The sequence below is a fragment of the Pyxicephalus adspersus genome, chromosome 12 (assembly GCF_032062135.1).
Source record: "Pyxicephalus adspersus chromosome 12, UCB_Pads_2.0, whole genome shotgun sequence".
In the NCBI taxonomy this organism is placed as follows: Eukaryota; Metazoa; Chordata; class Amphibia; order Anura; family Pyxicephalidae; genus Pyxicephalus; species Pyxicephalus adspersus.
In genome coordinates, this window is record NC_092869.1 from 28,481,947 (window position 1) to 28,495,633 (window position 13,687).

The 13,687-nt window shown below is 38.7% G+C and overlaps 1 protein-coding gene across 1 annotated transcript; it reads right to left on the reverse strand.

Moving 5' to 3' along the window:
- Positions 1-1,116: 1,116 nt before the first annotated feature.
- LOC140342717 (fatty acyl-CoA hydrolase precursor, medium chain-like) lies at positions 1,117-13,096 on the reverse strand. The gene is given in 13 exon segments (XM_072429065.1): positions 1,117-3,654; positions 4,841-4,913; positions 5,232-5,384; positions 6,108-6,255; positions 7,471-7,545; positions 8,112-8,252; positions 8,447-8,542; positions 8,854-8,967; positions 9,177-9,333; positions 9,568-9,701; positions 9,846-9,984; positions 10,289-10,490; positions 12,632-13,096. Coding segments are annotated over 13 exon segments (1,680 nt in total). The 5' UTR covers positions 12,693-13,096; the 3' UTR covers positions 1,117-3,467.
- Between the last annotated feature and the right edge of the window lie 591 nt (positions 13,097-13,687).

The window sequence follows — 13,687 nt, forward strand, 5'->3', positions numbered from 1 at the left end:
TTTATGATAGTTGAATAGAATGCTTACAAATGTAGAATGCAAATGTATGACAACAGAAAATGAGCTTCTAAGAATCTAAAAATCTCTGAAATATAAAAAAATATTCTTAATTTTTCCCTAAACAGCAAGGATGAAATTACAGCACAAAAAGTTTATTTTTCAAGCTGCAGTTTGGAGAACCTATAAAAAAAGTATCTGATGTGAGTAATTTGTGATTTGCTTCTGAAAACAGTGGGCAGAGACATCATGTCTGATTTTGTCAATTTTCCCTCTAAAGTAGGTGGCGATGTCTTGGCCAGAGAAGGATGTTGTGGGTGGACCAGGTGTGGGGTTTAGGAGGGAGTCAATTGTTAAGAAGAGGTTGCGTGGGCTGGAAGCTTGAGAGGAAAAGACTGCGGAGAACTAATTTTGCATGGTGACAGTGAGCTCTGTGTTAAAGCTTTGTAGCTTGGCTTTGTAGTGTGATTGTTGTGCCAGGGTCAGGGGTTAGCAGGACGGGGGTAGTGGAAGGTGGCAGGGGCAACTTTATCCAGAGCCAGAGAAAGAGTGTGGTTAAAGTGAGTGGCAGCTTTATAAAGAGATGTGATTTTAGATGCACCAAAACAATTTTTTATAATATTACTTTTTTTAAATCACAATAAAGTGAAACTTCCAAAAATGTATAGCTGATCTGTGTCTGAAGGCTACAGAGTCAAAGTTCTGCAGTCGGAAGCCAATATTGGATACCTGATATCAGCAAAAATGCAATGTCACATTCATACAAAATTTACCAGGAAATATTACATTTAGCTCTACTCATTAAATATTATTTGAGAAACCATTGGATAGTGATAGGAGTGCCAAACCCAAAGATGAAATGAACATGAAGTCTTATCAAAGCAGTGGACAAAGAGATGTAGCCTAAGCATTTTACATTTTGAGAATGAAAATACAAAATAATATACAGCAGTTCAAATGATTAACAACAACTAATTCTCTGCCCAACATCCAACATGTAGTTTGGTTTTGTTTCTAACAGAATATACCTATTGTTTCAGCTTACTATAGTTTACTTAAACAATACACAGAGGATATAAAAAGTGTATTTGTGACGTAAAAAAATAATACCAAAATAAATAATTTCAAAACTTTTCCCACCTTTATTGTTACCTTTACCCTATACAATTCAATTGAAGAATAAACAAATCTGGTAATTAAAATTATAACATTCAGTCTTTTTAGGTTGGAGTCTATCAGCATGACACATCTCGCCTATTATTTGCACGTGCTTTGTGTCAGATTTCAAGTACATCTCCTCAGCCCTCTTCAGGTCACCCCACAGATTTTCTATTGGATTTAGGTCTGGGTTGAGCTTATACTTCTACTGTAAATGATAGCAATGGGCCTGCCTGCATGGCCTTATTTACATCAGTTACAGGCACCCACATACAAACCCTAATTTATTGTACACAGGCAGCTGCTGTGTACAATTAGAGGTCTTACAGTTGCTTGCCTTGAGAGTCATACAGTTGGCAAGGTAAAGTTTGGTTTAGCATTGGCTATTCCCAAAGCCCAACATTTGCCTGAATTCATACAAACAGTAGAGGCATCTTCCAGCAATGTCATTTTCAACAGTACGCTCTAACACTACTAACAACCAATGTGATGTAAAAAAATGTATACATAACCCAAAACTTTTTCTTTAGTTTAGAGTGTGGAAGGAATACATTTTTGATAGAAAAAACCTTGCTGATCCCACTAATTTGTGGATAGCATGCAGTATCTTTTTATTTCAATAATCCCCTGGGTCCCTCTTTCTCTTATTTCCTGTGGTATCCTGGTTTTGAGGTTTTGAGCTTTCTTTCTTCTGCTATTACAGTTTTGTGCCCATATCCCCACACATTTTCCAGCTTTTGTGACATTTCTCTTCTTGAATATCTCCGCCCCAAAGTAAACAACATAAGTCTTATTATTAGAAAATAAATACATTCTGCATTTCTAATTTTTTGGCTATCCTGGTGCACTGACTGCTCATTAATTTTGGGATTGTTAACAAATTGCAAAATTAGTGGTAATGTGCATGGGGTATTGCAACACACAAGGACAGACAGGTGTGAGCGGGTCCAAAAATCGTCTAACATCCTTGTTCTCTATGTATAGGATAAAATTGTGATTTTCTCTACAGATTAGCCTCAGTGTCCTATTTATTTTTCAGGAACCTGATCACTCCCATTGGTTCAACCTAATTCTTTATTTAAATTTTCTGAATATATAACTATACGTAGAGGTTATCTGAATTCATGAATAAAACATACATTGCAGTTTACCAGTACTTGTGATGGCTGCACTAGTTTTCTTTGTTCAGGCCAGTTGCCCTTTTTACTGCCTGTGAGCAGATCTGAAATCACATATAATGTTATGTTTCTTACAAACTGTCCCTTCTATAACTCCAAATACCCTCGAATGAAATGGAGATTAAGAAAGGAGGGTGTGTTTGTTGTCCTGTCTGAGGGTGACAACTATGGCTCCCTCCATAGATACAGCAGAAAAATGAGCGTTGTCACCCTAGGTCTAAGGGGGTTTGAAGATTGCTGTTACTTGTTGGGTGGGAATCCTGAAGGTTTATCTGCAGATTTTCTTGGGGGATTTATTTTAACCATAATGCACTCCGTGGCTTGGTCAGCAGCCTAAAATAGGCCAACAGCGGGGGCTCTGAGATCAGCTTTAACTTTTAGCTATTGCTTGTTTCATAGCTAACTTTTCCACAAGACTTCCCTATTGTTTCAGGGGTAGTATTTTCATGTCTAATTTTTTTTTAATGCCAACAGAGCTTTTAGAGTGTATGAAGTACAGCATGCACCTATTACGGATTGTTTACTTATGTGCTACCAATGCATCATTTTCCAGCTAGCAAATACAATCCACTCACCCCCTTCCCCTATCCACATAGTATTTTGGCATAGGGCATTCAAAAAGCTCATTTAGTGTGATGATCAGTAATCCACAAAACTTTTCCACAACGTGTACATAAAAAACACCAATTAACACTTTTGTTCAGCACTTGAGCGATTAAACCACTTTCATTAAATGTTTTCTCAACAAAACCAACAATTCTACCCCTTATGACAACCCAGTATAATATTACAACTTCCCTAAGGAGAGCAGCAAGGTTCTAGGAGGTGTGGGCACTTTGTGGCCCTGTGGATGGGGCAGAAAGCTGCTAGTTTCAAGTTTAGAAGCCCAATGCCCCTGGCTCCTGGCCTGTGCTAGAAAATATAAACTAACTGGAGGTGTTACAATGAAATCTGAAGCACTACCAATACAACACTACTGAAATCTTTGTGTTTTCTTTAATTGTTCTTTGCACAAGGTAATATTTCAATCACACCTTGTCCTTCTTGGTATATCTAAATGTGATCTCTCTGATCCCTGGAGGACTCTACAGCCGGGTGTTTTATAAGTGTGATCTCCTTGATCCACTGAGGTCTCTACAGCTCACTGTGCTCTCCCACTTCCTCCTGCATCTTTTGGATCTTTTCAGGGAGAATTTGGGTCAAGAAGTTAAATTTTCTGTCTTTCAGTCTCTGAGACGCTTTCTGCTGTATATCAATCTGCAAATAATCTTCATCTTGGTCATACTGCGGCCACAAAACCAGACTGGGTCCGTTCGGGTCACTGTAAAGTAAACGTAAACTTAATCACTAAAATCTAATTGAACCTATAAATGTTCAGACGGAGTCAGATGTTTTGGTATTATGATTTAGGATTCAATAAATAATCAGATCAATCCAATCCAACCTTAACCAAATCTCAACCCCTCCTTGTTTAGGGACAAGGGAACATACATGACAGCAAATATACTCATGTTGTGTCATGTGTACTAATAACCAATTACATTCTGCCAAGACTTTGATTATTTTCCATCAGGTAAAGAAATTAGAAGGGAGATTATTGGGGTTCCCAGCACACATTACACAGACATGAACCATGGTTGTTACCATCAGGACATTGATGCAGTGCATGAAGACCTTGAAGTAGCTGAGGAGATCAGCAGCATTGACAAGAGAGAAAAAAGGTAAAAACAATTGTCTATGATGTATGGTGTGCAGACACACAAATGATGATCTTAAGCTACGTACACACGGCAGATTTTTATCGCCCGATAATCGGCATGGGCCAAATATCGGGAGAAAATCTGCTGTGTGTACAGTCGGTGTCGTCCATCGTCCGAACGACCGACCTGCCGGATCCACGGACGATGGACGACGACCGATCCTAATGAAAGGGAAGGGGAGAGCGCGCAGCAGGGTGCCGCTCCGTCGCTCTCCCCTCTCCATAGAGCATGAACGGTGCTGTATGTACAGCACCGTTCATGCATCGTGCAGTCCCTTGTCGTTGGAAAGGATCGAGAAAGATCCTTTCCAACGACAAAAATTGCAAGTGTGTACGCAGCTTTAGACTTCATCATTTCTGTGACATGAACAGTTTCAGGGAGTTGATGAGTTGATAAATTGGTCCCACTGAATACAGAATTGGTATACAAAATGTATCAAATGTGTCTGTCTTTTGATACATTTTGAGTAAACATAACAAGGAACAACATTCTATTTCCCTCAGAATCTTTACGAGAAATACTGATCTGCTGAAGAAAGTTTTGTCATACTAAACATATAGCAAATCTGAAGACTGAAACTATGAAAGCCAAACCTGGACATACCTGAAAAATGAAGGGTTAGATTGAATGTCTGGGTTTAAATATTGTGTCTCTGTAGTGGAGATTTACTATTATTTTCTGTCCTTTCAAAAATAATAATTGTTTGTGTTACAGCAATCAATCACGGGAGGAGTCACCATATCTTACCCAGTTCGAGCAAAGTTGGCCCAGTATCTCATAACGGTTTTGCTAAGTGTCTTCTCCTCCTCGGGGAAACTATCTGGAAAAGAAAACAGAACAATGTAAGTTGTTTCTAAAGATGGACCCACTGACCCTAATATTGACTTAGGGTACCAAGTCCTAAAAATAGGATTATGGAGTTGAGAATATAATAGGGATGTTTAAGGTACCAGATAATTATAAAAGCAACAAGTAATTCAAAGCAATTGAATTGTATGTATGATATATTGGCTTGAACTACTGGTTGCTTTCCTAATAAATCTAGAACCCAAAATGTCCCTACTATATTCTTAATAACAGAACAATTTAATTTTGTGTTTCCTCCAAAATATGAGGTCACATCTCATCACCAACGTACGTGATTTATAAACAGCGCCATCTCTGACAAAGGGACCTCCAAACACAAACACAAGATCATCACCGTGATCGGTCTTCACCCACTGCGGTTTACTGTCCTGATACAAAGATGGACGACGCTGGAGTTCATAGAAATAGACAGGGGATCCGGAATCTTAGGAGGAACAAGAGATATGCTTGTCATAAATAATTATTATGAGATTACTGGTAAGAATAACCTGCAGTTATATACTATTAAATTAAAGGGAGTCAAAAAGATCCAAATTATTATTTTTTTGTTAACATCATTTTCGTAACCTTTTAAAAAGATAACATGGACACACATCAGTCAGCCCTCATCTACAACTGATATTACAGTGATTTGTGGATGCTGAAAAGTTAAAACCAGCCACTCTTCTCACATGGACACTTGCTATACCCATTATCAGGGTTCCAACCACCTTGTCAAAGTTCCTGTGTCTGTAAATCTGTTTTAAACATTATAAAGTGTTCTTACCAGTTGAACACTGTGTTTTGAGGTCTGTATGCCTGCTGTGCCCAATATGAGGGGTTTCCAATATTTTTGTGCTGAGGTCCTGGGTCTGTGCACATGCTGTGCCCAATAAAAGGGGTTTCTAAAATCCCTGCAATGAGTTCCCAGATCTCTACACCTGCTGTGCCCATTATTAGGAGTTTCCCCCATCCCTGCACTGAATTCCCAGGTCTGTTCTCCTGCTGTGCCTATAATCAGGGGTTCCCAACATCTTTGCTGGTATATTACAGGGGACTTGGAAACAGCCACAATAGATCACAAGAATGACAGAGTGATTCCATTGCTGGTACTTAGATGAGATATAAAAACACAGAAGGATAAAAAGTGGAGTCTCATGACTCATACCTCTGTGCAGTTTTGCTATTTCTAGTGCTGGGATGACAAACATGGCATCTCCTTGCAGCTCAATAAATTGATCCCGAATTACCAGAGGGTCATCTGTGTCTCCAAAGTATTCATCTAGCAATGTGTAATCCAGTCTGGAAATCGCACCCTGTGCACATAACAAAAACCACATTAGGAACTGATCACTTCCAAATCTCTCCTGAGATTGGAACTATAACAGAGATATAACTGCATGCTCCGTATTCTTGGCTTGTACTGTTTTAAAGCTAATCTGTCAGGATCCTTAACCTGCCACAGGTGGGGTTGCCATTGCCCTGAGGCAGCAGAATGAAAACTGTACCATGTTGGTCATATCTAAACATCAGCTCTGCTAGACTTCTTGACCCATGACACAACCTTGACCAATTTAAACAAATAAAACCTGTTCTGATCCCCAACTAATAAAATACAGCCTAGGTAGGACAAATCAAAATCATTTTAGCTTTCTTCATTTAGCTACCACCATACGTTTCCTAATTACATCTGTCTCCAAATACTCAATCACTTACTGGATACTTTTTGTGTCTAATCACAGAGCCTACAAACTTACTATCCCCTTGTCATTTCCTATTTGGAGTTTATTGGGAACACATTCTCCATTTTTCCTTTGGGGTCATTATACCAAGTAAGTCAAGGCCTTGTAATACTGAGTGAAATTATATTTATGTCAACTAATGTAATTTTCATGCGCACTTTTACTGATCGATGTAATTTTTAGGGTCTCAAAATCCCCTGAGGAAGCCCACGAGGGCGAAACGCGTTAGGATCTAGTGGCCATAAAAGTTTGCCGAGCCCTCTTCTAGTGTGTACCTGTTCAGCTCCTATCAGTCAAGAAGTTCTGTATCAGGAAATGCTTGATTTCACTAGGTCCAGTGATCTATCTGCATGGGAGAATAGTGGTGCTAAGGTTTCAGGGGCCCAATAGGGGAAGTCAGCACTATCTCAGGAATACTAGGATAGGAATAATAGGATCAGAATACTATCATGGCTGATGGATTGCAGTTTAAAGGTCAACGTCTTAAAGATGCAATAAACAATCAAGATTAACAATGCTCAAATGTATCGAAAAGTCAAAAATGGAATATTGTACCAACATAGTAACAGAAGATTGACTGGATATAATTTTACCCTTGACCAGTGGAACAAGTCTTGAGAAACAATACTGCATCCACTTTACTCGACCTTTGCATGTTAAAGGATATAAAGGTGGGGGGGGGGGGTAGGACAAAAGACCCCAAAAGACCTCATGTCTGGGTTCCTGGTGGGGAAAAATCCATTGACACTAAAATAGTTACCATTCAATGAGAATTATTTGATGTCTTACCAGGAACAAAGCATGGCTCAACTCTGATTGAAGAGATTCCTTTGGCAGCCCAACCATGTATTTCGAGCCAAGACACTGTCCACAAGACAAACATTGTCACCAATAATAAGTTACCCATAATGCTACCCCACCTATTTACAAACTTTCACATTTTTCATGTATTTGCTTACCTACATAGGAGAAAGCAGAATTAAAGCAAATGCTATACCAGTAATAATTAGTCACATTCATCTTGTTTTTAAAATATGGAAAGTCCAGATGAACATGACTTACTACTACCATGACCTGGATAAATCAGAACTTTCACAGATAAACAAGCAAAGACTGTTTGTCAGGAATTATCCCTAAATCCCTTGCAGGATATTTCAATGAAAAAAACTTTTACTAATTCCAACAAATAGTTTAGATGGTGAAGCAAATAAAGTGGCAAAACAAAAAGAAACAAACTTTCCTGATTTGTAGGGACTATCTCTCTTTTAGATCCAACTAATAAAAAAAGTTATTGTTTGTAAAAGGATAGAGGATAGAGGCAATAATTGACTGCAGACAAAGGCAATATATTTTTTTACTACAGCCCTTGGATTCAGGTTATTCTCTTGCAGGTGGAAATTTTCATTATCATCTACTGATAGATTTTTTACCTTTGGGATCAGCCAGCCATATTCTTGCTCATTGACACCAATGATAAATGGCACCTTGTTGTTTTCTTTGGCAGCCAATATCTCCTTTACAGGTTTTGGAAGGAAAACTCCATCCACATGGATTGGTAACGGTAAGAATTTCTGCAGAGGTGCAACAAATGTGAGCATGAAAAAGAGCCTGTCAAAACCCAAGCTCGTATTCTCTGAAGTCCACACAGGACAGGCTGGAAAAAAACAGCCTCCTGTCTGCCCAGCAGATCATACATTTAATTTTAATAATGTAAATGCTAGGTATTTCAAGGTACATACCATAGAAGACCTAACAGGTAACATACCGTGGCAGAGATGATGGAGGAGATCTCTTGCTCAGACTTCTTCTGTAGACAGTCCACCAGAGAGGATGGCTCACAACCCGACTTATTAGCCACAAACTACAAAGATAAGCCCCGTGTATAAGAGATGTCATTGTTGTCATCAATTATCATTGCCATCATGCCTATTTCTTATGTTATGCTGCTCATCTCATCTAGTGCAATATGAAAATCAACCAGTTCCCAGAATCTCCTGCACAGGATAGGACTGGGATCAGCATTTTAATTTTTGACATTGTTATTTTCTAAATCATAGGGAATGGTAGAGATGACAAAAGAAAAGAGCATGAAATAGTAATTGTGATCATTATGTTCACCCATACTTATGATGATGTGATTATCAGGATCTGGTGAGGATTAAATATACTGACATCACGGTAAAAAAAGAGCTCCTCTGCTGAGCTCACCATGAGTCCTGGCATTATAGCCACTCCACTTTGTGCGATTGCACGATGGAACAAACCCTTGGCTAGTGGAGACAGGACCTGAAATGACACAGAAAGATCATTTAAAGGTCGCTTATATTGTTTTATCACTCTATTAACACATTCACTGATTGTATGTGAATTTAGTCTAGATAGCCTCTTAGTATGAAGAATAGGATGTAGATTACAAGAACTTGGGTTGGTTATATTTACAAGGTCAAAAAAAGTTAATTTTTATTATGGATGTTTATTATATTTTATCAGCTTACCAGTGCAGAGACGCTGACTCCACCCGCAGACTCTCCAAATATTGTGACAGATCCAGGGTCACCTCCAAAATTCTCAATATTCTCCTGAACCCATCGCAGAGCTGCGACCTGGTCCAAAAGTCCTTAATTTCCAGAGGCCACTTGTTCATCTCCAGTGCTGTAATAAAGATGTCAAATTAAAAAAAAATCAAAATACAAAATGGATTCAATACAAAAAGACAGTTGTTACTACAAAGAGGGGGAGAAGGTTCAAGGAAATAACATTGAATTGATTTACATAAGTATCTCTATCATTTGGATACATAGCTTCTTTTTTAGCCGGATTATAATAGTTGTTTAAGTAAGCATTTGTCTCTTAAGGAAAGAAGATATCAAATATACTGAGACCAACCTGAGGAATCCCAGAATTCCGAGTCTGTATTGGATCGCCACATAAACCACGTTTTCATATGCTCTCAGTGCGGAGCCATCATAATGAGTTGCAGACCCAATTACCAGCCCCCCACCATGTATGAATACCATGACCTGAGAGAAGGAGAGAAAGATTTGCTGGACAAAGTCTGAAATAATGTAATTTACATTTCTGTTGTTTGAAGTAACCTGACGGCAATGTAATAGTATGAGGGTGCTGGGTACTTAGGAGTACACTAGGAACCCCAGGACACTTACAGGTAACCTGGCACTGTCACTTGGGTCCGATGGAGTGAATACATTTAGGTACAGACAGTCCTCAGACAATGGAGGATATGTTTCTTTCAATTCCATTATTCTCATCATTATTTTGGTCACTTCCATTGGCTGGAGGCACCTGGAATGAGATTCAAAAAGAATGCAGAATGTAGTACTATCCCTGGACCCTTTAGTTTGGGGGGCCCCTAATATTTCTGATGATACCCTTGTAGGAAATAGGAGGTCAATTTGGAGAAGAGGAGCACTCTGGAGAATTGAGCGGGCTACACTGGAGGAGTGAGGTCACATGGGGAAATATTAAGGTAGTAGATTTGTCTGCCCTAGAAGGGGCATTTGGCTGTTTTTTATTTTAATAATTTACTACCTACCTAGATTCTACCGAGAATCTATTAAGTCAACAAGATAACAGTTCTGGTACTTACATAGGTGGGTGTTCTTTGGCCTCCCTCACTGAATTCCAAGGTTCAAGCGGTTCTGGGGCTGCAAATCGTAACATTCCGACTGGTGGTTTTGCAAATGGGATTCCATAGAAAGCGTGCACATATCTGTTGCTCTCTTTTACTGTTAGTGTTGTCCCTCTGAGTTTCCCATAAACTGTATCCACCTGGGGTCTACCATCATATGCTGGAAGTCAGAAAAATAGACATAAGCTAACTGAAATATGGTGAATATTATCAGTGTAATGTGGAGTAGATAATTTTATAAACCTTACCTGCTTTCAAATTCCCCCAAAAAATGTATTTGTTTAGTGGAAAAGCCTTAATCTCAGATCATATGCTTTCAGATACCTGGGGATGTGGTGAAGGCAGCTTCTCGTACACATGTAGTCCAAGAACCCCTCCTGAGTAGTATACCAGGCAGCATGGGGGCAGTGGAGTCGTACAACTACATGTGATGTTTTTCCAGAGATTTGAGATCTCTGATATAGATGATGGAAGAAATATAGCAATCAGATTTTCGGAAGTAACAGAGTAGCAGTGTGCGTGAGATACAAGCCAAGCAACAGATGGGTACCATATAAGCCATAGATGAAGGGGCAAAGGATAGAGCGGGGTTGTCCACAGTGGACAGTGAAACACAAAGCAGTAGTGACAAGACTAAGGTGAGGCCAGATGGTTGGATAGCTCTAGGCCTAAATGGCTTGCATCCACTAACATAAACATTATTTGATTAACACTTTGGTCAGATGTTGAATTTGCCTATGAAACCTCCTCTTGACAGTTTCTGGCTCTGATCCCAATAACTGAACAGGGGTGATTTACTAAAGAAATTTAGGCTGTTCATTTAACACGGTTAATGGTCACCTTGTAGGTTATGTCACCACACTTACTTTCACTTGTGAAAATTCACTTTGCAAAAACCCATTAACATAATAGGAAAGCTACAAATTTTTTTTTTTTTTTGCACAGTTGGATGGTTGTTGATATCACAGTGCTTAATTTCCTTCACTAATATAAGTGAAATGTCTGTTGCAAATGGGATAATTTACTTTTTTACGTAAGCAGTTTATATTTCTTCAGTAAAATATTGTGTCCTAGCTCCACAAGGTAAACTCCTGACCACAGAAGCGATACTGCCACCATAATTTTTATTTATTTTTTCAAACCAATAACAGAGGAATTTGTAAACCATCAATTTACAAAATAATAGAAAATATCAACACAGGTGAATCAATATACCATATAATAACAAATTAACAAATACTGAGATATAGACATTGACAATATTTTCTTATTAATTCATTATTTTTTGCACCTCTAGTTAGATCCAAAAAACCTAACAAGTTTAATTTTTTTTATAATGCGTGACATGTAAGATTTGAAGAAGAAACAAAAGGAAGATCCCTCACACGTTGCATAAGGAATTTTGCATACCTGTTGGTTCTATAAAGGATAGCGTTGCAGGTGTTTATTGCATAGATTTAAGAAAAACAGAAAAAGAAGAGTGAAAGTTAGGAAAGGTAAGAAAGTAGCAAGAATAAACAAATAGAGGATAGAACATGAATGTAAATGGGAAAAATAACTCAAGGGGTAAAGGAAAAGGGTTCCAGAGGGTGAGGGGGAGTGGGTTGGGTTACAACTCAAAGGAACCAGTTGGACCACCAAAAGAAAAATTTTTTAGTTGGATATTGACAAAAGAGACCGGTAGTTTGGGTGTATAGAATGGTTTCAAAAGAACCAGAACTGATTTTTTTCTGACAGGACTAAACAGCCCAAACTGGATTTCTAGGGGTCCAGGGGATCAGGGTCCAGTCCATAGCTTTCAATTTTTTTCTTCATCCCGTCATTCCTGAGTGGGTTTGTTAGTGTCAATATTACATTAAATGAATAACACTAATATGGCCTCACATTCTCATCAGCAGGTTTTATTATGATGTTGACTTGGTAACTATAAGCTACCCAGAATGTCTATAGAAGAAAGTCCATTTTGGAAGCACACATTTGCCAATTGAACCAATATTTTCCTTCACATTTAATTTGGCCTACATATGTATCTGTCAACATGGGGGGAACTCCTTATTTTGTAATCAAATGCCTGGGTCTGTATACAGCAGATATACAGACTCAGGAACGTAGGGCAGAAAAGATGGGAACCCCTCAGAATGAGCACCGCAGGCATACCGACCCAGGAAAGAGGCACAGGGATCTCGCTGAAAGAGTCCCAGAGAGACAGAAGAAATTGTCAGGTGGATTTAAGAAATAGCAATTCTGGGTAACTAGGTTCTGTAAATAGTCACAAAGTGATATAGAACGGCAGAGTCTTACCTGTCTCATGACTTCCTTGGATGGCAACCCACAGAAAAAGGATTCGGAAAAGGCTTTCCATGTGTAGAAGAGACACGGGTATTATTTGGATTCCACTAATTTTAAATCGTCCAGAGTGGACAATCAGTGTTATTGGTTTCCTCCTGTGACTCTCAGTACAGGCACAGAACTGGTTATTGTCAGGACAAGTATCAAAGTTCAGTTTAATTATTGCCAAGGATATGCAGGGTGGCAGTTTTAGTTTTAGCAAATTTTCTGATCTCACAATGAAACCTGAACACAATATATATATATATATTCAAGTAACTATAACAAGATATAAAATGTTTCCTAAAATTGAACAGATATATTTATTGTGTTAGCTAATGTACATTATTTGTTTATTGCCTTTATTTTATTCTTACCAGAAAGAGTAAATTTATATAAGTGGACCTTCCATCAGATATATTTTAATGCAAAGAGCAGCTTGCTTAGGGATATGTAATTTTCAGCCAGTCATAGATTCTTAGATGTTTGCATGCCTAGATAAATGGCTGCTATCTCTGTATTATTGATCACTTACTTGAATTACTGCTATGCACCAATCAATACACCACCACCATTGTTCTAAATATGTTACATAGTCTTGACTTCCAGTCTTCAGAATATATTGCATACTTCTGACTTCTGTTCTTGCCATTTTCCACAACACCACTCATCACATTCCTCTCCCGTGTAGCCACCCCAATGACCCATCTTTGTGCTTTTGTCACTACCACCCATGCATGCCCACCAAGCACAACAGCTGGCAACATTTTCTTCCAAGGTCAAACCACTCAATGCCCACCCATCACACAGCCAATGCCACTCTCTCCTAAGAGAGATATAAACGTTGTGGGCATGCAGAAACGTGAAACTCGGGAAGGAAGGGGTGAGGTCTTGCCTTGGGTGACTCTGAAATTTACAAAATCTCCTTTACAATGAACAAACTTTAATCAACATGTCCACCTTTTCACTAATTACTATATAAAAATGTTCTCATCTGCATCTCAATTCAGCAAGAATAAAGGCACTGAT